Source organism: Phascolarctos cinereus, unplaced genomic scaffold (assembly GCF_003287225.1).
Source record: "Phascolarctos cinereus isolate Bilbo 61053 unplaced genomic scaffold, phaCin_HiC Scaffold_5;HRSCAF=322, whole genome shotgun sequence".
In the NCBI taxonomy this organism is placed as follows: Eukaryota; Metazoa; Chordata; class Mammalia; order Diprotodontia; family Phascolarctidae; genus Phascolarctos; species Phascolarctos cinereus.
In genome coordinates this window covers 215,158,101-215,182,470 of record NW_027555958.1, presented here as the reverse complement: position 1 = coordinate 215,182,470, position 24,370 = coordinate 215,158,101, and the positions used below count along the sequence as shown (strand labels likewise).

Sequence of the window (24,370 nt, the reverse complement as noted above, 5' to 3'; positions counted from 1 at the left end):
TCTACCCTAAGCTGTCTCCCAATTTATTATTATGTGATGGACACACACACACACACACACACACACACACACACACACACACGGTAAGTATCAAGTGCTGGAGAAGCATTTTTGACCTTCAAAATTTTCTCCATAAACTTTTTGGAACCTTCCATTTTTTTCAATGGCGTGGGAGAATGGTGTCTCCTTCACCACATGGTGAGCTGAGTATATTGCAGATTCTCCAATCAATACCAAGCATGGGTGTAATTGGGGAGAACTAAGATCCCTCTCTTGAGATTTCTAGTTACGTTAAGTTCTACTAAGCCACTCAAAAATGTTTTTGATAGGTAAATTTGGTACAGATGGGAAATGAGTTCAGTGTGTGACCAGGCATGATTTAGAACAACTGTTTATTGATATGACAGATCTTTTCAGGCAATCTCATGAGAGTCTGGATTTTAGTTGCCAGGCAAATAAGAATGAATAAATTGACTCAGCATTTTGAATGGCCCCCTTGGTAATCATCTAGGCCATGTGTATTCTGAGGAAGTCTGGTTTGAGATTCAAGATTTGGGACCAACCTATACTTCACGTAGCCATTCACAAAATTCGGGTATTTTTCTCCCAATGGCAAAGAAGAATTTTAATGCACTATAAAATATAACTTATTTTTAACTTGAAGAATGAGAATGGCCTGTTTTAAACACTTACTTTTATCTTGGCTAAACACTGAAATTTGTGATTAATATTTAACTTCATGAAGTTTATTCAGTTCAAGTAAGAGTCTGGTGTGTAGGTTTCCAGTGAGACATATTGCCAGCCACGACCCAGATATTCAAACAAATCTAACAAGACGTTAATAGGATCATCACAGTGACAGATACTGGATTACCTTATCACTATAAGAGAAGGTGGGAGAAGTCATCTAGTGACCAGAGGATGTGGACCTGGTACAAATTATTAATTTTCTTTTACCTTACAACGGAAATTTGGATGGAAAAGCAATTTGTCTCCCGGAGAGGTATGAACCTACAAGCTTATTCGACTGGGAATTTCACTGATTTGGAAAGAACGAGATTTAAAAGAGCACTTTACAAGGGACATTACTGTAGGACTCGTGGCTGTTGTGAAGACAGAAATGATGACTGTGTAACTCATTTCTATGAGGCAAATGCCATGTGTTACTGTGATAAATTCTGCGAAAGGGAAAATTCTGATTGCTGTCCTGATTACAAGTTCTTTTGCCAAGGAGACAATCTGTATCAAAAAGGTAGGCACGGGGAAAGCAAAACATAAAGAAGGGTTTAACTTTAGGGCAGATGAAAAGGCCCAGAGGACCCGAGATTACAGGTACAGAGTGGTTGGCAAATACCTGGGCTCCTCAGGGTATACATGGGTGTCTGAAGGGACTGTAGAGGGTAGTAGAAAGAGGGACAGGCTTGAAACCAGGAAGATGTGGATGCAAATCCTGCCTCTGACACATAGCTATGTGACCACAGGAAAGTCACTTAACCTCTTAGTGCTCCAGGTGACTCTCTGAGAATATACTTATAGAGACATTAACTGTCAGCAATCTATACAGACACTTTCACAGAGGTATTTTCCTAAATAAAATCATAAATCTGGTTAAATAAATAAGTCAAAAGAAAGAAAAACAAAAGAAGCAAAATAAATAAAGGTAAACTAAATAAATAAGTAAAAATGAGTTAGTGGGTAAATAAATCTACTATTACATTATTATTGAAATTTATTTTTAAACAAGCCAATCTAAATTGGAACGTTCTCTAGGTACATTTAAGATTTTTCTGGTGTAAGACACTTCCATGCTGAGTTTGAATGATTTTTAAATGATATTTAGCTTATGAATGTGTTCTGGCAACTTTCCTTCCTCAATTTATGATACTTAGGCATAGGATTATAGATTCTGATCTCTGAGGGATCTTGGTGGTCAAGTTCAACTCTCTGAGACAGCTGGGCATATAGGGAGCTTACATGATTTACTCAAGGTTACACAGGTATTACATATCAAGGGTAGGATTTGAATCTAGGTCCTCTCACTCAAGAGTCCATGTTCTTTCCACAGAACTGTTTGCCTTCTCCAATGATGCCAGTGCAACTCAGGGAATCGTAAAAAAGTTTAAAGTAATTAATTTTTTAAAAAATCATTTAATTGATTGTTTTGGTGTCATGTGGATAAAACCCTTGACACGAATAAGAACCATGTGTAAATATTGGCAGTAAAAGTGGAGTTTCTTCTTGAAATAAATTTCTTTAGCCTTCTAATGGTCTGAGTGTTTTTAGACAAGTCATTTAAGTTCTTGGGACTTCAGTTTCTTGTCATGTGTAAAATGAGGAGGTGAGACCGGATGGGTTCTAAGTTCCCTGCAAACTCAAAATCTATGCTTCTACAGTCCTGGGATCACCTTGCTCTTTCTAGCCTTCATGGACAGCACCTCTTAGTAGTGTGTAAAGTATAAAATACAACATCTTGTACTATATGATAAAGTTACCTGGTTAGAGTCTAATTAGTTGAAACAGATCCATAGTTATAGGATCTTAGTTCAAAGCCCAGTTGTGCTCCTGATAAAGGCAAATTACTTCACATTTTTGGATCTCAGTTACCTCATCTGTTAAAGGAAGGGCTTGAAATAGATGACCTATAAGGTCTTTCCTGGCGGAAAATACAAATCCTAAGACTAATGCTACAATTTGTTCTATTTGCTTAAATTAATGGGACCATGAGAGGTTTTGATGGCCATATGTAGACATCCTTATACAGTGCTGTCCGTAGATGCCCCATCTGAACACTTTAAAAGTCTAGCTTCTCGCCTTTGGAGTGTGTTATCTTGGCTCAGAGCAGAATGGTGACACCTATTGGTGGAGACTCTATATTATTTTTAAAAGTTATTGTTATCCTTTGTTTTTATATTGCCTTCATTACATCCCTTATACTGAAAAAGAAAAAAAAAGCGATTCATGAAAATTAACCAATACATCAAACAAATATGACAAAATATGTAATGTTACATACTGTAATCTTGGTGGTATGGTGGATAGCATGATGGTCTTGATGGTAGAAAGACATGGGTTCAACATTCAACCTTGATGCTTACCAACTGTGTGACCTTGAGCAAGTCACTTAACACCTCTGGGCCTCAGTTTCCTCCAATGTAAAATGGGATTGGCTTAAATGGTTTTCTAAGGTCTGATTTACTTCTAAATCTATGATCCTATGATTCTCTCACTTCTAGAGGTTCATTTTTTCCCTCTTCTTTGGGACCAGGTTTAGCCTTTATAATTATTGTTCAGTCTTGGTTTGTTATTATTATTCTTGTCACTGTGAATATTGTTTTCCTGGATCTTTTTAATTCACTTCGCAACATTTCATATTTCACTTCAAGTTTTTCTATATTCTCCTATTTTTATGAGAAATAGAATGGTGTAGTCAGTAGAAAACAGGTCTATGAGTCAGGAAAGCCTGGGTTCAAGCCCTGACTCTGTCCCCTAGTAGCTGTGTGATTCTGGGGCATAGGAATCCCTTTAGAATAGAAGTATCATCTATATTGATAGAGGGTAAGCTCTTTACCTGTGAATTCCCTATGCCATAGAATCACAGGTCCATTTCAGTCACTTTTCCCATGTCTTGACCCATCATAGGAAAATAGGAGACACGACAAGAAGCTGGTCAATTGTCCTTGTATTATTCCCTCTGAAATTAATGGGAGTGTGTGATGCCACTGTTAGCCTCATTGCACCTTGAGTTGGGAAACTAGAGAATCACAGCCTGATGAATGTCCTCATCAACCTTTGTGCTCTATTAGATATAACCTTAGGTAGAACATTTGGCACCATATATTCTTCAAAAAACAAAACTATCATTTAGCTCCCTGATGAAGTAGTGGTGCCTGTGGAACAGAAGGCTTTCTATTTTCCTGTGACAGATCAAGATGTGTGACAAGTAACTCTCTCTCTCTCTACACAGCAACCTCTCCAAACCAGACCAGCCCAAGAGTCTGATTACTAGTGATCTACAGCCACATCTGAGTTGGATCAACTAGATGATTGGGTAGATCTTCTTTGTTACCTGGCCCATCTTGTTCTATCTGTAGATGATTGAAAATTAAGGCTAATCCAATTAGTTTACATCTTAATGGACATTGAACTATAGTCCAAACTAAAATTTTTGAACCATTTTAAAGCACAATGTTTGTTATGCTTATTGCCAGCATTTTGATTATTTATTATTTTCAGTTTTGTTTACCTTGGCATTAAAAAAAGATATTGAAGACTCAAGTGCTTTGGCTAGGCTGAAATATATTTGAACTCTTCAATAAATGGTGGTGGAATTGCTGGAATAATACAAAGTAAGTTGAAATTCAGAGGACCTGTGTCCCAGTCCCATTTCTGCCAACTATGTGACCATACACAAGTCACTTAAACTTGGCAGGGCTATTTCCTCATTGGTAAAATGAAGAGGTGAACTAGATGGCCTCTGAGGTTCTTTCTTGCTTTCATATGAAATTATTATCCCATTCCAGAAGGTAGGTATAATTTTTACTCTATTTCCACCTGGACCGAATAATCTGGATCTCACATAACTATTTTTTTCTGTCCTGGAAGTAGCATATTTAAACATTTTACTTCATAGAAAAATTTTAATAATGGACTACCATTGCTTGGTTGTTGTTGATGATGATGATGATGATGATGATGATGACAATGATGCTGAAGATCAAGATGTATGCGTAACGTTATACCCTGTTCAAGAAAGTAGCTCAGTACTTTATTTTTAAAAGAGCTCACAGTTGACTTCCAGCAAATGAGCCAACAATGTGTTACTTGTATTAATACTTTGTCCATATAAAGATATTTTCTCCCAAGTTGTCATAAATGGTTTATGGCACTAGAATTTTCTTAAGTATTTCTCAATTCTAGCTATGTCATAGTGACCAATTTTCTTCACTGTTCTCTACTCTGAAAAACATTTTTTTTATTTCTAATCAGCATGCTATGAATTCAGTCTTAAGAATAGAATTGTGTGAAGCTGTTACATTCTGTCTGTAGACTAGTACGTGCTATCTTCTTTTTTCTCATATTTGATAGTACCCTTAAGTGTTTGGATGACTTCAAATGTCAAATATAGAACTGCAAATGAAACTGAATGAGAAGATGCAAAATTTGGGGGCAGACTCATGTTGACTAGCAGATCTTTAGGAGGAAGTCTACTGTTTTATCTTTCCCCACACCACCTGGGGCCCAAACTTTGCCTTTCAAATATCTGAGTGGCTTACTATGATATTTTTTTAAGCTGTATAAGTAGAAATTGTCTTTAGTTTTCCCTAAGCATTTTAAAAATCTTTTTATAAGAACTGATGGTTTTGTCTACATGCATAATTGATTTGACAAATATGACCATTTCATAACCTTTGGATTTGTAGTGTAAGTGGATACAACTTGAACACTTCATCAGGCGGCAAAGAATGATGTAGAAAGAGGTCTAGAAAGCCATTTTCCCCTTTTGGAGTGGGAAAGGTTTCTAATAAACATAATTAGATATGTAATTCAGTTACAGAAACACTCTAATATTTAACTAATAATGAAATGCAATTGGTAGGAGAAGAAATGAACAAAACTATGGACTCTCATTCCTCCAAAGAACCTAAGATATTTTGGGCAAAACCTTTTCTGAAGTTTTGGACTGTAACTTCTCATCTCCCTTCCCTTCTTTTCTCCTTTGCATTCCTTTCCCTTCCTAAAACATACAAGACAGTGTAAGAAGATATGAATTTAGATGCTTACTGGCTTCTCATTTCCTTTTGTGTGAGATCTTTCCTGATCATGTTATTTCCCTCTTAGGTTGTATCTACTTTATATATGTTTTGTGCTAGTCTTCAATCAGAAAACAAATACCATGTGCCTGACATTGTTCTAGGCACAGGGGATACAAGTATGAAGAATTAAATATTGCACAGGCAATGAATTTATATTCTAATAGGGGACATAACAATTATATATTAAAATGTATGCTTCTTGTTCAGTTGTGTGTGACTCTTCATGACCAGCGGACCGCGGGATGACAACATTGTCCATAGGGTTTTCTTGTCAAAGATACTGGGGTGATTTGCCATTTCTTTCTCCAGGAAAGCAAACAGAGGATAAGTGACTTGCTCAGGGTAACACAGCTACCAGGTGTCTGAGACTGAATTTGAAATTAGGTCCTTCTGACTTTAGGCCTACTCTATCCACTGAGCACCTCGCTGCCTCATTAAAATATATACATGGAGAGACTTGCATGAAATAATGAAGAGTGAAATGAGCAGAACCAAGACAGCATTGTATATAGTAACAACAACGTTGGTTTTTTTTCTTTTGACTAGGTAATGGAGTTAAGTGACTTGCCCAGGGTCACACAGCTAGTTAGTGTTATATGTCTGAGGACGGATTTGAGCTCAGGTCCTCCTGAATCCAGGGCAGGTGCTCTATCCCCTGTGCCACCTAACTACCCCGAACAATATTGTTTTAAGAACAACTTTGAGTGATTAAGTCATTTTGACTATTATAAATATCCAAATTAACTACAAAAGACATATGTAGGAAGACACTATGTGCATCCAAAGAAAGAACTGATAAATAGAAGTATATATAGAATGTTTTAAAGCACATGTGCGAGCGCGCACACACACACACACACACACACACACACACACACACATACATATTTGTGTCTAATGGTAGCCATCTCTAGAGTGGGACAAGATGGTATGGGGAAGAAAAAAGGGAAAAAAAGAAAGTTAAATGATAACTTTATCATATATATATATAAAATACCAAGTTGCACATGATGGATTTGCAATTTCATGTAGAATTATCTTTTTTTCTTCTACTCTACCACGTTATGGAAATGCTTGTTTTGTTTCTTAAGTATAGAATAAAATAAATACAATTTAAAAAATATATACAACATAATTATAAAGTAAACATATATTTATAGGTCCATATATCTATCCACATATATTATCTATCTACATACAAAAATAGTTTAATACAAAATTTTGTAGCTTTATATGCACATACTATTATTCCTGTTAGTGTATACAGCAGAGGTGGGGAACCTGTAGCCTTGAGGCTCCCCACCCCTGGAAAGTTCCTGAGAACAGGAGCTGTTTCCCTTTGCCTTTGTATGCTCAGTGACTGGCACAGTGCTAGGCACATAATAAGTGCTTAATAAAGATTTTCAGTGTTATGGTGCTATAGAAATATCAGTATTTTTAGGAATGGGTGACCTAAAGGGAAGATGGTAACTACTGAAATAGGATTATGGGCTATTCTTCTTGAAAAAAATAAAACATATATTAGATAGTCCCACAAAGATTATGAAAAGATCTGAATGCTTCTGCACACTGTGGTCAATGGTTGAGTCAATGAATAGGAAAAGTTTGTGTTGCTAAAAACTTTTACTGTAGGAATTACCTGGGATTTCTAAATCATGCACTACTATCATAGATAGGTATATCCTCTGGTGTTAATTCAATATAAAGGGTATGTCTGAGTAGCTGTTACAGCAAAAATATATTTTGTTTCTTAGAATAGTAGCATCTGTTTGGAAGAAAGGAGTAAGCTGAGTTTGTGAGCATTGGAAAGTTTACCATGAAGAGGGGAACGGATGGTTGATCAGTTGTGCAGCGACATTTTCCAGATACTATGTTGATATGCCCTTGCTGTATTCAGTTTATACACTTGGGCAGGATTATCAACCAATTTCATTTGACAATATGAGAACATTTTCAGTTGTAATAAGTTGAAATCAGATTTTTGAAAAGGAATGTGGATGAGAGTATGCAATTTTTCTACTTCATAAATTTTTCTTCTGAGAGACATTCCAGAATTTTGATTTTTTTAATCTTTAAATGAACTGGATGACATAATTTTATATTTTATCCAAAACTGATGCACTGTTTGACTTTGTGCAGGAAACAATTAGTTATACCTGTTTATGAGCATTGCTTAGGTTTTTAATTTTTCTCTAAAGAAATATCAACATTTGACTTAGACTCTTTTTTTCTTATCCATTTAAACATATTCAACTTTTTTATGAGTGGTTCACGATTAACTTATAGGATAATCTGGTTTTTCCGAATTGTAGAATTATCTTCCTAGGGACATAGTATACATTTCTAAAGAGAATATTACAAAGAAGTTCCCTGGAATTCAATATATGGACTGTGTCAAACTAGAAATCCCCTTTATCAAGTTGGTACCAAATAATTTCTGTATAGGGTATAAAACCAATTAAAATTATGTCGATGCACTTAAACCAAATTTAGTATTTTTTCTTACTCATTTGTATATTATGTTGGCAGGTTGCCTCAGAGATGGTCGACATTATGAGGAAGGATCTGTAATTAAAGAAAACTGCAATGACTGGTAATGACTCTAAGAACCGAAAAATAAATTTCTTTTTGCTGTGATTTTCTTTTCCTTTCTTTTTCCCTGTCTATAATATGGTTGTTTAGAAAACTGTTCTTGATTTAAAAATCAAGAGAGAGGAAATGCAGAAATTAATTTTTTAAAATGTTTTAAAAAGTGACTTTGCATCTTCCTTTCTGAGTTTCTTTGATTTTCATGAATATTGCCAATCAAAATACAGATATATCTTTAAAACCACTGTTTAGTATTTTTATTCTTTAAAAGGCAAATGATTTGGCTTAATTTCTGCTAAGAAAAGCAAAAACGGTGTTCAAAATACAGCAGAATCACATTTAATACTCATAATGAACATTAGGACACTTATGGGTCAACTCTTGATCCTTAAATTTAACAATAGGTTTAAAAAATCTCATCATAAAATTGACTTGAAGTGATGTTGCAAATATATATATTCATTTATTCTCTATTAATTCAACCAACTTTTATTAGACATCTAAAATATGTATACAGGTATATATTGGAGCCAACTCCAATTGCAAAATTTTCAGTGTGAGCATTTTCACCTTGGAAACTGGCAAATGCTACAAATCAGGGCTTGATTTATTGCTTTGTTTATTATGGAAATTTAACAAGGCATTGTAGAAAATAATAATGCAGATTAACTTTAAAAGTGTGTTATGCATATAGTCCCTTCCCCCTCCCTATCCCCCAAAGGAAATTTAGTTGTTAAATATTTACTAGCATGCCCCTGTATGCAGTGCATGCTATGATAAGGAATTATGAGAGATATGAAGATGGATAAGCCAAGGTGCTTGTCCTCCAGTAGTTTACAATCTACTAAACAGAATAAGGCAACTATAAAAAGAACTATAATAAAACATATAAGGTGATAAATCTCTAATGAAGGTACAAATACAGTGCTATTTGAATTCAAAGAAGGGAGAGATCACTTCTGGTTGGAAAGCTCATGAGTGACTTCAGGGAAGAGATAGCCTTTGAGCTGGGCTTTAATAAAGTGGCAGAATTTTTATACAGAACTATGGGAAGGGACATATGAGGCACAGAGAATGATAGAAGCATTCATGTGCTGGTAAATATTTACTAACCAGCTCTCCAAAATGTATACAACAGAGACTTTTAAGTTTAATTTGAATTATTTACGTTTTCTCTATCTAGACTTTATTAAGTCTAGACGAGCAATAAATCAAGCCCTCATTTGTAGCATTATGTGATTATCTCATTTCCAAAGTGTCAATGCTCACAATGAAAATTTAACAATTGACTCTCTGAAGCCAGTATGAGCTCACTCCAGTATCCACACCACTGAATACAAATCAAAGAGTGGAGGTAGAGGTGTTCTGCAAAATCTTATGCAGAACAATGAAACAAGAATTTAAGTGCTTAATATGTGCAAGGCAATGTAATAAGCACCTGTAAAAACAACAACAACAAAAACCTCAAAGCAAACAAATATAATATTATATCATTGGATCGTAACAACAACCCTGGGAGGTAGGAGGTAGATACTATCATTATACTCAGTGGAGTTAGCACATTGAGTCTCTCTCTCTCTCTCTCTCTCTTCTCTCTCTCTCTCTCTCTCTCTCTCTCTCTCTCTCTCTCTTCCTCTCTCTGTCTCTCTCCCTCTCTCTCATTATATTTGGCTGTGCAGTTTTTGCAGAGGTGAGAGATGAATGGAAGCCATGTTGCGTAGAATTGGTGTATGTAATGAGGAACTTGGAATAGTAAATATATTCTGTCCTTTCTGTGGAATAAAAGAAAAGAGATTTTATGATGATTCAAGGAAACACGGTGGATGGGGATTGTACTTTTAGAAGGAATGACCTGAGGATACTTATAGGTGAACATGAAAGAGCTGGTGCCTAGCAAGAGATGATAAATACAATGGAAGCACAGCATGCATTTTTTCCTCACTTTCTAAACCTTTCTCTAAAGTCAGATGAAGTAGTATATTACAGAGGGAAAAGATAAAATACTGATACAGGCATATTGAGTGGTATGTTCTATTATAGCCATTTAAATTTGTTTATTTTCATTAAGAAGCCAGCAGCCAAAGTAGGAAAAATCAATCTAGGAAATGCATTTTTGTAATAACAATGCATCATTTTTGCCACTTCTTTGAAATGTGCTTGTTGTTCTGGCTAGTATTCATTTGTATTTCTTATATCTTTTCAGCACGTGCTCGGACCAGCAGTGGCGATGCTCCCAGCAAGTATGCCTTGTTCGTCCAGAATTAATTGAAAACATCAATACTAGAGATTATGGGTGAGAAAAAAAAATCCTTCTTTTATATGCTTTCCATGGCATGATTGAATTCCAGCAACCCCTGTTTACTTCCCAGTTTCCAAATGATGCCTGGTTCTTGCTTTCAAAATGACCATTTTTGAGACAGGGAAAAAAAAAAAACAAGGAAGGAAATGGGAAAGGTGATAAGAGGACATAAACTATATGTTGTACAAAACCCTGAAGTGAATGATTGGAAATTAAAGATTATAGTATATAAATGAGCCATAGAAGGGAAAACCAAAGCAATAGACAAGGAAGAAAACATCTATAGTCTCAAATAAAGAGGCCTGAACTGAGAGGGAATACATTAAAATTCTCGCCATTGTTCTGTTTCAAAATAACTCTGACTTAAGAGAAATCATTTAACTATACCAGGGTTAAGCCTAAGAAAATTGTGAAGCAGTTCGAGTTTGCCTTTGGTGTCCAAACTCCTCTTACACCTACTCAGCCATTCACTCCTTCATGTAGACACATACATACCATGCACACATACAACTTACATACCTACCCGGGACCAGAATCTCTCAAACCACATCTCACAAGCAGCCACCTCTTCTACCTATATAAGGTAATATAATATTTACATCTAGGTGACATGAAAAATAGCCTTTTTGTCCATTCAAGTCCTCTGAGGTAACTCAAATCAGTTAAATTGGCTAGTGTTGTGATTTACTGATTTTAAGTCATAATGGAAATTAGACTTACAATCCTAGCTTGGCCATTAATTCAGTGTGTGATCACTGATCTGAACCCATGAAGGAGTTATAAAATTATGGGGTCAATTTACTTAAATAAGCATTTTTTAGGCCCTTATTATGTGCCAGAGATTATTCTAGGTGCTGGGGACAAAGAAAAAAGTGAAAAAGTCTCTGCCCTCCAAGGAGCTTACTTGGGAAAAAAATCTCTAATGCCCCTTCCAACTTCTCAAATCCTATGATTAATCCATTGTACTTTACAACTTCTTGCTATGGCGTGATCTAGATATCATTTAAGTTGTCTTAGTTTAAAAAATCATGATACTACTCAAGTAGAACATGAAGAGGTAAACAGGAAAGAGACATCATAAGAGACTTATTAAGGTTGAACTGTTTATATTCCGGCATGGAAAGATGATATTTGTAACTCATAAGACCTTGGTCAGTATTAGGGTAGTTGGAGGGAAAAATTATATGTGTGTATATATCTCTATCTATCTACCTATCTATCTATCTAGAGGGCACAGGGTGAGTTGAAGATGGGATGATATCTGGAGAATAAAATTAAGTAGTGAGAGAGGATTATGCTGGGAGAAGGAGAAAGGGAGAGGTAGAACAGGGTAAATTATCTCACAAAACAGAAAACAGAAAAGAAAAGGCTGTAACAGTGGAGGGGAAACAGTGGAAGGTGAGAGGGAATGAGTGAATTTTATTCTCATCAGATTTGGCTTAAGGAGAGAATAACATACACACTTAATTGGATATGGAAATCTATCTTACCCCACAGGAAAATGGGGGGGAGGGGACAAGAAAGCAGGAGGATGATAGAGGGGAGGGCAGATTGGGAGAGGGGGTAATCAGAAGCAAACACTTCTGAGGAGGGACAGGGTCAAAAGAGAGAATAGGATAAATGGGGGGGAGCAGGATAGGATTAAGGGAAAAAGAGTTAGTTTTTCACAACATGTCTACTATGGAAGTGTTTTGCATAACTGCACATGTATAACCTATATTGAATTGCTTGCCCTTTCAATGAAGGTGGGTGGGGAGGGAGGGAGAGAGAAAATTTTGGACCCCAAAGTTTTAAAAACACATGTTTAAAAATTTTTTCACATGCAACTGGGAAATAAGAAATATTGGAAATGGGGTACAGAAATCTGTCCTGCCCTACAGGAAAGTAGAAGGGGAAGGGGATAAGAGAAGAGGGGGGGAGAGACAGAAGAGAGGGCAGACTAGGGAAGGGGTATTCAGAATGCATGCCATCTTGGGGTGGGGGGAGGGGTGAGATGGGATGAAAATTTGGAACTCAAAATCTTGTGGAAGTGAATGTTGAAAACTAAAAATACATAAATTTTTAAAAATCACAATACTGTTAAATATAATAATCAACATTTGATTTATTTTTGTGAGATAAGTAGCATGTCGTAGTGAATAGATAGCCAGTTTTGGATTCAACATTCAAGGCAGGGATTTGGCAGAGGAAGTGTCATATTGGAGAAAAAGAAAATTAGGTCTTTTAGCAGGCTGATACTGTTGGAAAGGAATAAAGGAAGGGGCCAAGTTATGAAGAGCTTTAAATGCCAAGTAAAGGAGTTTATATTTTATCCTAGAGGTGATTAATAAATCCAATTAATCTCCTTATAAGAATAAGGACCAGGTCTCTTGAATTTTGTTTAGGGTTCTTCTAAAGTACTCTTCAGGCAGCATTGGATAGAATGCAATGCCTGGAGTCAAGGAGCCCTGTTTTTCTGAGTTGAAATGTGTTCCCAGACACCTACTAGGTATTTGACCTTGGACAAGTCATTTAACCCTATTTGCCTTAGTTTCCTCATCTGTAAAATGAGTTGGAGAAGAAAATGGCAAACCACTCCACTATCTTTGCCAAGGAAATCTTGAATGGGGTAATGGAGCGTCAGATACCCCTGAAAATCACTAAACAATAACAACAAAGCACTCTCAATAGAAAATAATTAATGGGAAAGTTCGCCCCAAAAAGGAATTGTTTTGTTTTCATCTCTCTAGAAGGATTTCATATTCTTCATTTTCTTTTGCATTCTTTAAAAACTGACACTGTGACTTCTAGTGTGTTCAGCTAATAATAATAGGAAGTTGTGATAAGGTAGGAGAGAGTATTTCTTAAGGGAGTAAACAAAAGGGAGTTATGGGAAGAAATAAGGGAGATGAGCTTGTGGATGCTGTAAGTTTACTGTGAATGAGGGGTGGAGCCGAGATGGCAGAGTGACATCAGTGACTTGCTTGAGCTCTCCCCCAAATCCCTCCAAATACTCTTAAAAAATGGCTCTAAACAAATTCTGAAGCAGCAGAACCCACAAAAAGACAGAGTGAAACAAATTTCCAGACCAAGACAACCTGGATGATTGATCAGAAAGGTGTATCGCACCAGGCTGGGAGCGCAGGGCAGCACAGCTTGGGCGCAGGCCACAGCAAACCTCAAGCCAGTCTCAGAGGACTGAATCAGGGGCAGCTGTGGAGATTTCCAGACTCCTCAATCTACGAATTCCAAAGACAGTTTAGAAGGTCAGTGGGAAAAGTCTTTCTGTCGGTGCTCAGAGAGGAAGGCAGGGTTTCAGCTCCATTCCCCAAGATCGTGGCCCTGGAGCGGGGCAGCTGCTTCCCGGAGCTACTGGCCCATAGACTGAGGGGGAAATCCAGTGGCTGATCAGAGAGGGATTGCAGGGATCTCTTTGCCAGTGCTGAGACAGGAATCTCTTGCTTTGCCCGTGTGTGGATCTGGGTCACAGTTCTGGGTGGCGGTGCTGGGGTGAGGAGGATTGCTGGCGTGGTGAAGCTTGTAGTGGCTGTGGAGAGAAACCCCTCCTCGCAGTTATGGGACAGAAAGGAATACTTGTGGTCACAGGACAGAAAAGGAGTAAACCCCTTGCCCCTTATGATACCACCTTGGAAGAACTGAAAATTTACAGTTCCCTACAAGTATCTCTGAAAACAGCTATACAAACCCCTGAAGCTTGGGACAGTACACTCTCCACATTGGAAGCAGACTCTTACCTTAACAAAGAGTTTAAAACTCAAGTAATTGGCCAGGATCATGAGCACGCAGCGCAAAAAGAGTCAGACTATATTATCTTACTTTGGTGACAAAGAAGATCAAAATATACAACCAGAAGAAGACAACAAAGTCAAAGCTCCTACATCCAAAGCCTCCAAGGAAAATATGAATCAGTCCCAGGCCTTGGAAGAGCTCAAAAGGGATTTTGAGAAATAAGTAAAGGAAGTAGAGGAAAAACTGGGAAGAGAAATGAGAGTGATGCAAGAAAATCATGAAAAACAAGTCAACAGCTTGCTAAAGGAGACCCAAAAAAATACTGAAGAAAATAACACCTTAAAAAATAGCCTAACCCAAATGGCAAAAGAGGTCCAAAAAGCCAATGAGGAGAAAAATGCCCTAAAAAGAAAAATTGGCCAAATGGAAAAGGAAGTCCAAAAGATTACTGAAGAAAATACTTCCTTAAAAATTAGAGCAATTGGAAGCTAGTGACTTTATGAGAAATCAAGACACTGTAAAACAAATCCAAAAGAATGAAAAATTAGAAAACAATGTGAAATATCTCATTGGAAAAACAACTGACCTGGAAAATAGATCCAGGAGAGAGAATTTAAAAATTATTGGACTATCTGAAAGCCATGATCAAAAAAGAGCCTAGACATCATCTTTCAAGAAATTATCAAGGAAAACTGCCCTGATATATTAGAACCAGAGGGCAAAATAGAAATTGAAAGAATCCACAGATCTCCTCCTGAAAGAGATCCCCAAAGGAAAACTCCTAGGAATATTGTAGCCAAATTCCAGAGTTCCCAGGTCAAGGAGAAAATATTACAAGCTGCCAGAAGGAAACAATTCAAGTACTGTGGAAACACAATCAGGATAACACAAGATTTAGCAGCTTCTACATTAAAGGACCAGGGCATGGAATATAATATTCCAGAGGGCAAAGGACATAGGATTACAACCAAGAATCACCTACCAGCAAAATTGAATATAATCCTTCAGGGGAAAAAGTGGTAATTCAGTGAAATAGAGGACTTTCAAGCATTCCTGATGAAAAGACCAGAGCTAAATAGAAAATTTGACTTTCAAATACAGGACTCCAGTGGAACATGAAGAAGTAAACAGGAAAGAGTAATCATAAGAGACTTATTAAGATTGAACTGTTTACATTCCTGCATGGAAAGATGATATTTATAACTCATGAGAACTTTGTCAGTATTAGGGTAGTTGAAGGAAAAAAATTATATGTATGTATATATATAGATAGATAGAGGGCATAGGGTAAGTTGAAGATTAAGGGGTCATATCTGGAGAATAAAATTAAGGGATGAGAGAGGATGATACTCGGAGAAGAAAGGGAGGGGTAGAATGGGATAAATTATCTCACAAAAAAAAAATCAGAAAAGAAAAGTCTCTCACAGTGGAGGGGAAATAGGGGAAGGCGAGAGGGAATGAGGGAATCTTATCCTCAAACATTTGGCTTAAGGAGAGAATAACATACACATTCAATTGGGTATGGAAATCTGTCTTACCCTACAGGAAAATAGGGGGAGAAGGGGACAAGAGAGCAGGGGGATGATAGAGAGGAGGGCTAATTGGGAAAGGGAATAATCAGAAGTAAATACTTCTGAGGAGGGACAGGATCAAAAGAAAGAATAGAATAAATGGGGGGGCAGGATAGGATTAAGGGAAATAGAGTTAGTTTTTCACAACATGTCTACTATGGAAGTGTTTTGCATAACTGTACATGTACAACCTATATTGAGTTGCTTGCCTTTTCAATGAGGGTGGGTGGGGAGGGAGGAAGGGAGAAAATTTGGAACTCAAAGTTTTAAAAACACATTTTAAAAGAAATGTTTTCACATGCAACTGGGAAATAAGAAATACAGGAAATGGGGTACAGAAGTCTATCCTGCTCTACAGGAAAATAGAAGGGGAAGGGGATAAGAGAAGGGAGCGGGGAGAGATAGAAGAGAAGGCAGACTAGGGGAAGGGGTATTCAGAATGCATGCCATCTTGGGATGGGGGGAGGGGTGAGAAATTTGGAACTCAAAAACTTGTGGAAGTGAATGTTGAAAACTAAAAATAAATAAATTTATATTTAAAAAAATAAAAAAAATAAGTTTACTGTGAATGCATGAAGTATGGTGAAGTGAATAGAGTCAGCCTTGGAGCCAGGGAGACTTGGGTTCAATACTTGCCTCTGCTGTATACAGACTGTGTGACTCTGGGCAAATTAATTAAGCATTTAGTGTCCCAGGCAACTGTATAAGACTATAAATTGCAGTGTAGGTTCTGACTTGCATGGTTGTTGAGAGTTCACTATAACAATTAAATCATGCATTTAATTAAAAATAAACAAATCCTATGGAATCCTATGGAAGCAAGGTAATATAAAAAGTCAAGGTGACATGAAGGCCTTCCAATCCACATTTCTTTTTCAAAGCTATATACCATCCTTTATGCTTATCAATAATAATAATATGCTTACTACACATTATGACATTTGTAAAACATTCTAAGATTTAGACAGTTCCTTATATAAAAGAAAGTAAACTCTTATGAACCAGTAATGGCGCAATCATTTGGGAGAGGTGCTACTTCTTGAGTAGTTTTATGATATCACATTCAATAATTTTTAAAAGACATTTTAATACTTTGTTTCCATAATTTTAAATTGCTTCCTGAAATTATCGTACTGAATCACAGCTCTACCAGCAATGCACTAGTGTGAATATTTTTTTTTCCCTAAATTAATTATTATTTTTAACATTTAAAAAAAATTTTGAATTCTGAATTTTGTCCTTTCTTCTACCTCCACTTACTCATTGAGAAGGCAAGAAATACTATATCAATTGCACATGTGAAATTATGTAAAACATATTTCCATATTAGCCATGTTGCAAAAACAACAACAACAATCAGAAAAATAAAGAGAAAAAAAATATGTTTAAATCTGTACTCAGACTCCCTAAGTTCTTTCTCTGGAGGTAGATAGCATTTTTCATCATAAATCCCTTGAAATTGTCTTGAATCATGTTGATCAGACTAGCTGAAGCATTCACAGCTGATCACCTTTATGATACTTCTACTACCGGGTACAATGTTATTTTACCTCAAAAGCTTGGATCTTGAGTTTATGAAACACTAGATAACTTTGGTTGTGTTGTAGTGTATGTTGTATACCAATCTATTTCACTGATCCACTACTCTATTTCTTAGCCAGTACTAGATTATTTTGATTATTACTACTTTGCAATTAACATTTTGTAATAACAGTTTGAGATCTGTTACTGGTAGGCTGCATTCTTTTACATGTTTTTCCGTTGATTCTTTTGTTATTCTTGACCTTTTTTTCTTCTGGATGGATTTTATTTTTTTTCTAGATTTATAATTTCTAGTAGCTTGATTAAGATGGCACTGAATGAGTTAATTAATTTAGGTAGAAATGTCATTGTTATTGTATTGGCTTGACTTGCCCATGAGCAATTAATATTTCTCCAATTGTTTAGATTTGTCTTCATTTGTGTAAAAAATATTTTGTAATTGTGTTCTTCATGTAATTCCGGTGATAGCTAGGTGGTGCAGTGGTTAGAGTACGAGTCTGGAGTCAGTTAGACATAGTTTCCTGAGTTCAAATTTAACCTCAGACACTTACTTACTAGCTGTGTGATCCTCATTTTAACTCTATTTGCCTCAGTTTTCTGATATGTAAAATGAGTTGGAGAAGGAAATGGCAGACCATTCCACTGTCTTTGCCAAGAAAACCCCAAATGGGGTAACAAAGAGTCAGGTATGACTGAAAAATGACTGAATAGTAAAGTTCCTATGTTTGTATTGACAGGTAGAGTCCCAAATATTCTATATTGTCTAAAGTTATTTTAAATGAAATTTCTCTTTTTAGCTCTTCCTACTGAACTTCATTGGTAATACATGGAATTGCTAATGATTTATGGGGTTATTTTAGGTCCTGCAGCTTTACTGAAGTTGATTATTTCAGATAGTTTTTTAAATTTCATTCTTAGCATTCTTTAAGTAGGCCATCATATCATCTGCAAAGAGTGATAATTGTGTTTCCTTGTTGTCTGTTCTAATTCCTTCAATTTCTTTTTCTTATTACTGTAACTAGATTTCTAGTACTATATTGAATAATAGTGGTGATAATAGGTATCCTTGCTTTTTCCCTGATCTTATTGAGAAGACTTCTAGCTTATCTCTGTTAAATATAGTGCTTGTGGATGGTATTAAATACAATTTATCATTTTAAGGAAAGCTCCATTTATTTCTATGCTTTCTAGTTTTTTAATAGGAACGAGTAGTTTGTCAAAAGCTTTTTCTATGTCTTTTGAGGTAATTATATAATTTTTGCTGTTTTCATTATTAATAGAATCAATTATGTTGATAATTTTACTAATATTGAACCAGGCCTACCTTCCTTGTACAAATCCTACTTCATCAGAGTATATGCTCTTTATATATATTAGTGCAATCTCCTTGTTAGTATTTTATTAAAAATTTTGTGTCAATATTCATTAGGGAGATTAGCCTATATTTTTCTTGTTCTGTTTTTGCTCTTTCTGGTTTTGGCATTATTGCCATATTTTTGTCATAAAAGTAATTTGGTAGGACTCCTTTTTTGCCTATTTTGAAAAATACAGTATTGGGATTAATTTTTCCTTAAATGTTTGTAAATATGTCTTGTCCTGAGAACTTTTTCTCAGAGAAATCATTTATGGCTTCTTTAATTTCTTTTTCTAAGGTAGAGTTATTTAAGTATTCTATTTCTTCTGTTGATCTGGGCATTTTACATTTTTAGAAACATCCATTTCACTTAGATTGTCAGATTGATTAGTATAGAATTGGTCAAAGTAGCTCCTAATAATTGCTTAAATTTCTTCTTCATTGATGATGTATTTGCCCTTTTTCATTAATATATTGGCAATTTAGTTTTCTTTCTTTTTAAAATCACATTAAATGAGGGTATTTTTCACCTCTATTTTATTGTCCTTTTCTTAAAACCAGCTCCTAGTTTTATTAGTTCAATTTTTTTTGCTTCCAATTTTATTAATTTTTCCTTTGATTTTTCAGGATTTCCAATTTTTAGTTGTGAATTTTTAATTTTGTTCTTTTTCTAGTTTTTAATTGCATGCTCAATTTATTAATCTGTTATTTTTCTATTTTATTGATATAAGCATTTAGAGACATAAATGTTCTCCTAAGTACTATTTTAGCTGCATCTCACAAATTTTGATATGTTGTCTCATTGTTGTCATTCTCTCTCTCTCTCTCTCTCTCTCTCTCTGCTTTTTTGGTGAGGCAATCAGGGTCAACTGACTTGCCCAGGGTCACACAGGTAGTAAGTGTCAAATGTCTGAGGTCAGATTTGAACTCAGGTCCTCCTAACTCCAAGGCTGGAGTGATAATTTATCCACTGCACCACCTAGCTGCCCCTGTTGTCATTCTCTTTAATCAAATTACTTATTGTTTCTATAATTTGTTCTTTGACCCACTCATTCTTTAGGTTTCCAATTAATTTTTAATTTATGTTTAATTTTATTTTTAGTGTAATTTAATTTAATTTTATAGGTTTCTAATTAATTTTTAATCTATGTTTCAATGGCAATTTATTGAATGTAATTTTTATTGTGTTAGAATCTTGAGGGGCAGCTAGGTGGCAGAGTGGATAGAGCACTGGCCCTGGATTCAGGAGGACCTGAGTTCAAATCCAGCCTCAGACACATAACATTTACTAGCTGTGTGACCCTGGGCAAGTCACTTAACCCCATTGCCTAGACAAAAAAAAAAGAATCTGGAAAATATGCATTTAATATTTCTGTTTTTCTGATTTGGTTTTGCTTCTGACCATAGCTTTCCTTAATCCCCTCTCCTTTCTATCAGCCATCCCTTTCTTTTATCCTCTTTCCCTCCTACTTTCCTGTTGGGTAAGATTTCTATACACATCTGATTATAAATGCTATTTCCTTTTTTAACCATTTCTGATGAGAGTGAGGTTCAAGCTTTGCCCAACACTTCTATTTTCCTTTCCACTATTAAAGCTTTTCCTTTGTTCCTCTTTTATGTGAAATATGTTTCCCCTTTGTGCCTCTACCTTCCCTCATGTCCCAGTATTTCCATCTTTCTTACCCCTTCATTTTTTTAGATTTTCCCAACATAGTCAACTCATACTCATGCCTTCTGTCTATGTATACTTCTAACTCCCCTAATAATTATAAAGTTCTTAGGAGTTACAAGTATGATGTTCTCATGTGCACATGTAAACAATTTAACCTTAATGAGTCCCTTGTGATTTCTCTTTCATGTTTGCCTTTTTATGGTTCTCTTGAGTCTTCTTTTTAAATATTAAGTTTTTTATTCATCTATGGTGTTTTCATCAGGAATGCTTGAAAGCCCTCTATTTCATTAAACATCCATTCCCCTATGCACCCCCCCAAAGGGGTTATACTCAGCTTTGCTGGGCAGGTTATTCTTGGTTGTAACCCTAGCTTTTTGTTTGTAATCCTTTGCCTTTTGTTATATAATATTCCTCGCCCTCCAGTTCTTTAAAGTGGAAGCTGCTAAATCTTATGTGAATCTGACTGTGGCTCCATAATATTTGGATTTTTTTCTGGTTATTTACAATATTTCTCTTTGACCTGTGGGCTCTGGAATTTGGCTGTATTATTCTTGGGAGTTTTGGGGATCACTTTCAAGAGGTGATTGTAGATTCTTTCAATCTTTATTTTACCCTCTAGATCTAAAATACCAGGGCAATTTTCCTTTATAATTTCCTGAAATATAATGTCTAGCCTTTCTTTTAATCATGGTTTTCAGGTAGTCAAATAATTATTAAATTATCTCCAACTACTTTTTTTTTGTAGGTAGTATTTTATTTTTTTCCAATTACCTGTAAAGATAATTTTCAGCATTCATTTATTATAAGATTTTGGTTCCAATTTTTCTCCCACTCTCTCCAAGATGGCAAACAATCTGACATATGTTATAAATGTACAATCATTTTAAACATATTTCCACATTAGTCATGCTACAAAAGAAGAAACAGAACAAAGGGGAAAAGCCATGAAAAACAAAAAGAGGAAAAAAAGTAAAAATAGTATGCTTCAGTCTGCATTCAGACTCCATAGTTCTTCCTTTGGCTGCTGATAACATTTTCCATCATGAGTCTTTTTTAATTGTCTTGGATCATTGTATTGCTGAGAAGAGCTAAGTCTATCAAAGTCTGTCAGCATACAATGTTGCTGTTACTGTGTGCAACGTTCTTCTGGTTCTGCTCATTTCACTAATCATCAGTTCATATAAGTCTTTCCAGGTTTTTCTGAAATCTGCTTGCTCATCATTTATTATAGCACAATAGGATTCCATTACGTTCATATACCACAACTTGTTCAGTCATTTCCCAATTGATGAGCATTCCCTCAGTTTCCAATTTTTTGTCACCACAAAAAGAGCAGCTATAAATATTTTTGTGCATGTGAGTCTTTATTCCTTTTTCTATGATCTCTTTGAGATATAGATTTAGCAGTGGAATTGCTGGATCAAAGGGTATGAACAGTTTGATTGCCCTTTGGGTATAGTTCCAAATTGTTCTCCAGAATGGTTGAATCAGTTCACAACTCCACCAACAATGCATTAGTATCCCAATTTTCCCACATCTTCTCCAACATTTATCATTTTCCTTTTCCATCATCTTAGCCAATCTGTTAGTTGTAAGGTGCTCAGAATTGTTTTGATTTACATTTCTCTAATCAATAGTGATTTAGAGCATTTTTTTATATGACTATACATAGCTTTGAATTTTTCATCTGAAAACTGTCTGTTCATATCCTTTGGCCATTTGTCAATTGGGGGATGACTTGTATTCTTATAAATTGACTCCATTTTCTATATATTTTAGAAATGAGGGCTTTATCAGAAACACTGGCTGTAAAAATTGTTTCCCAGCCTTCTGATTTCCTTCTGATCTTTGTTGTATTAGTTTTGTTTGTGCAAATATATTTTAATTTAATGTAATCAGAATTATCAACCTAAGTATCTAGTTCTGAATTTGTGATTCCAGTTAGGTTGATCTCTTGCTTCCCACTACTAGGTGATATAAACTGTCCAAAGCACCAAAAGCCAATAGAAATTAGGTAACTTTTCTTACAAAACTCATTACCTCACTCTGTCCAGTGGAAGAGGTAAATGGCAGCTCTTTGACCATAAGGATTGGGGAAGCTGCATATTTTTATACTTTAAAAACTGAAATGAAATGGACATTCATCAGGAGCAGTATGTTCTTGCCCTCACTCTCACTGGGCTACCATCAATAACTGTGAAGGCTCATTTTCCCAAACTCATAAAAAATATAAACACATGTAATGAAGGCAGGCAGTTGAATACTGAATGCTGAGTGGTACAGAGAAGGTAAATCAAGGCAGAGCTGCAGAGCAAGGAACATTGAGGGGGTGAAGAATAAGGATACTATCATAGTAGTCACTCTGGATGAATTATACCTGCTTCACCAGTTTGCCCCGAATCTTGGCTCTGTTGGACTGTTTCCACGTGCCCTTTGTTCAATAAATTCACTGACTTCTTTCCTCTGCTTCCTTTGGTGACTGAAAACTATTTCAAAGCAATCTTTGAACATTGTTCATGATTCTATGGGCTCTCAGATGTTATAAAAGAAAGTCAGAGGTTTACCAGGTATATTATTAGAAATCATATTTTAACTTTAAGTACTCATTAGAGGCTCATGTATTATAGACAATTTTGGTGAAAAGACAAGCGATAGCTTTAAGACTTGTCTTGCTTTCTGAGAATCCATGGTCCTGAAGTTGAAGAGGAGTCACATGCACACTGTCTAAATTTTTATCATGATTTTTTTGGGACTTCAAGACCCAGAAAAAAATTTTGATTTTCACCATATTTTTCTGCAAAGCATATGTTTGGATAATGGAGGCAGCTTTTCAAAAGAGAACAGAATCAGTTCCCCTAGACAAGTGTATATTTGCTGTGTGAAAACAAATTCCACACTGATTCATGCAATGAAGAGTTAAGGATATAATTAGCTGATTCCTCAGCACTAGGTCTTGAGGTTTTTGCAGGCATAACAATTTTTCAGTCACTTTAGTAAGCCTTTTATTGTCAATGTATTAAGTGCTTTAAAAATGCATATATAAAATGAGAAAAATCATCTAGTGTGAGCTATTGGTATAGTTTTGCTTGATTTTTCTGGTTAAAAACCTTGTACATGTGATATAATTGCTATTTTAAAATACCATGAGATTTGTTTATGTATTGATCATGATATTTAGCTTTTACAAAGTGGCATTTATGATTCTTGTAATCAATTAAATATAGAGATTAAGCCACATACTTGATATTTAAAAGAAATGCAGTAATTGCTCATTTCTGAAATGAAAACTGAAGTAATACTACCAATTCTCTTGAGCTTTATTGAATTTTTAATAGTGAAATATTATGAGTTGTCAATAAAAAGACATTTATGAAAACTGCATTGTACAATGTATACATATCTTTTCTCTTCTATTTATGAGGCAGATGGACGGCTCATAATTACAGTCAATTCTGGGGAATGACTTTAGAAGAAGGCTACAAATTTCGCCTTGGCACCTTGCCTCCTTCTCCTACACTTCTGAGCATGAATGAAATAACAGTAGGTGTTATATCTGTTTGCTTTTGAAGGTCTGGTTGGGGTGGTTGTGTTTTTGTGTTTTAGTAATGCCAAAGAACCAAATTTATTTTTAAGCCCCATCCCAAGTTCTTTATGATACTACTCAGTTATTTAATTTAGAGCCTGAGAATTCAGTGACATCATCATGATCAAACCAATCAAATAAAGTCTTGTGTCTGAAGAGTAAGATTAATGGAGCAATACCCAATTAGAAAAATATCACCTCTGGTTTCTTAGAAATAT

General features: G+C 35.6%; 1 protein-coding gene across 5 annotated transcripts in view; it reads left to right on the top strand.

The window, feature by feature from the left end:
- The first annotated feature begins 775 nt into the window (after nt 1-775).
- The window catches only part of TINAG (tubulointerstitial nephritis antigen), a 212,104-nt gene continuing 188,509 nt past the window's right edge, over nt 776-24,370 (top strand). For 3 of the 5 annotated variants that reach the window (XR_013487005.1, XM_078155311.1, XM_020993920.2), the window contains exons 1-4: nt 776-1,252; nt 8,343-8,406; nt 10,606-10,695; nt 23,995-24,109. Coding sequence is in view for 4 of the 5 variants with exons in the window: in XM_078155311.1 (XP_078011437.1) it covers nt 922-1,252; nt 8,343-8,406; nt 10,606-10,695; nt 23,995-24,109 (600 nt within the window). In the remaining variant the exon portion in view is untranslated. The remainder of the gene's footprint in view (nt 1,253-8,342; nt 8,407-10,605; nt 10,696-23,994; nt 24,110-24,370) is intronic. The other 2 variants (XM_020993922.2, XM_020993917.2) reach the window with 2 other exon arrangements.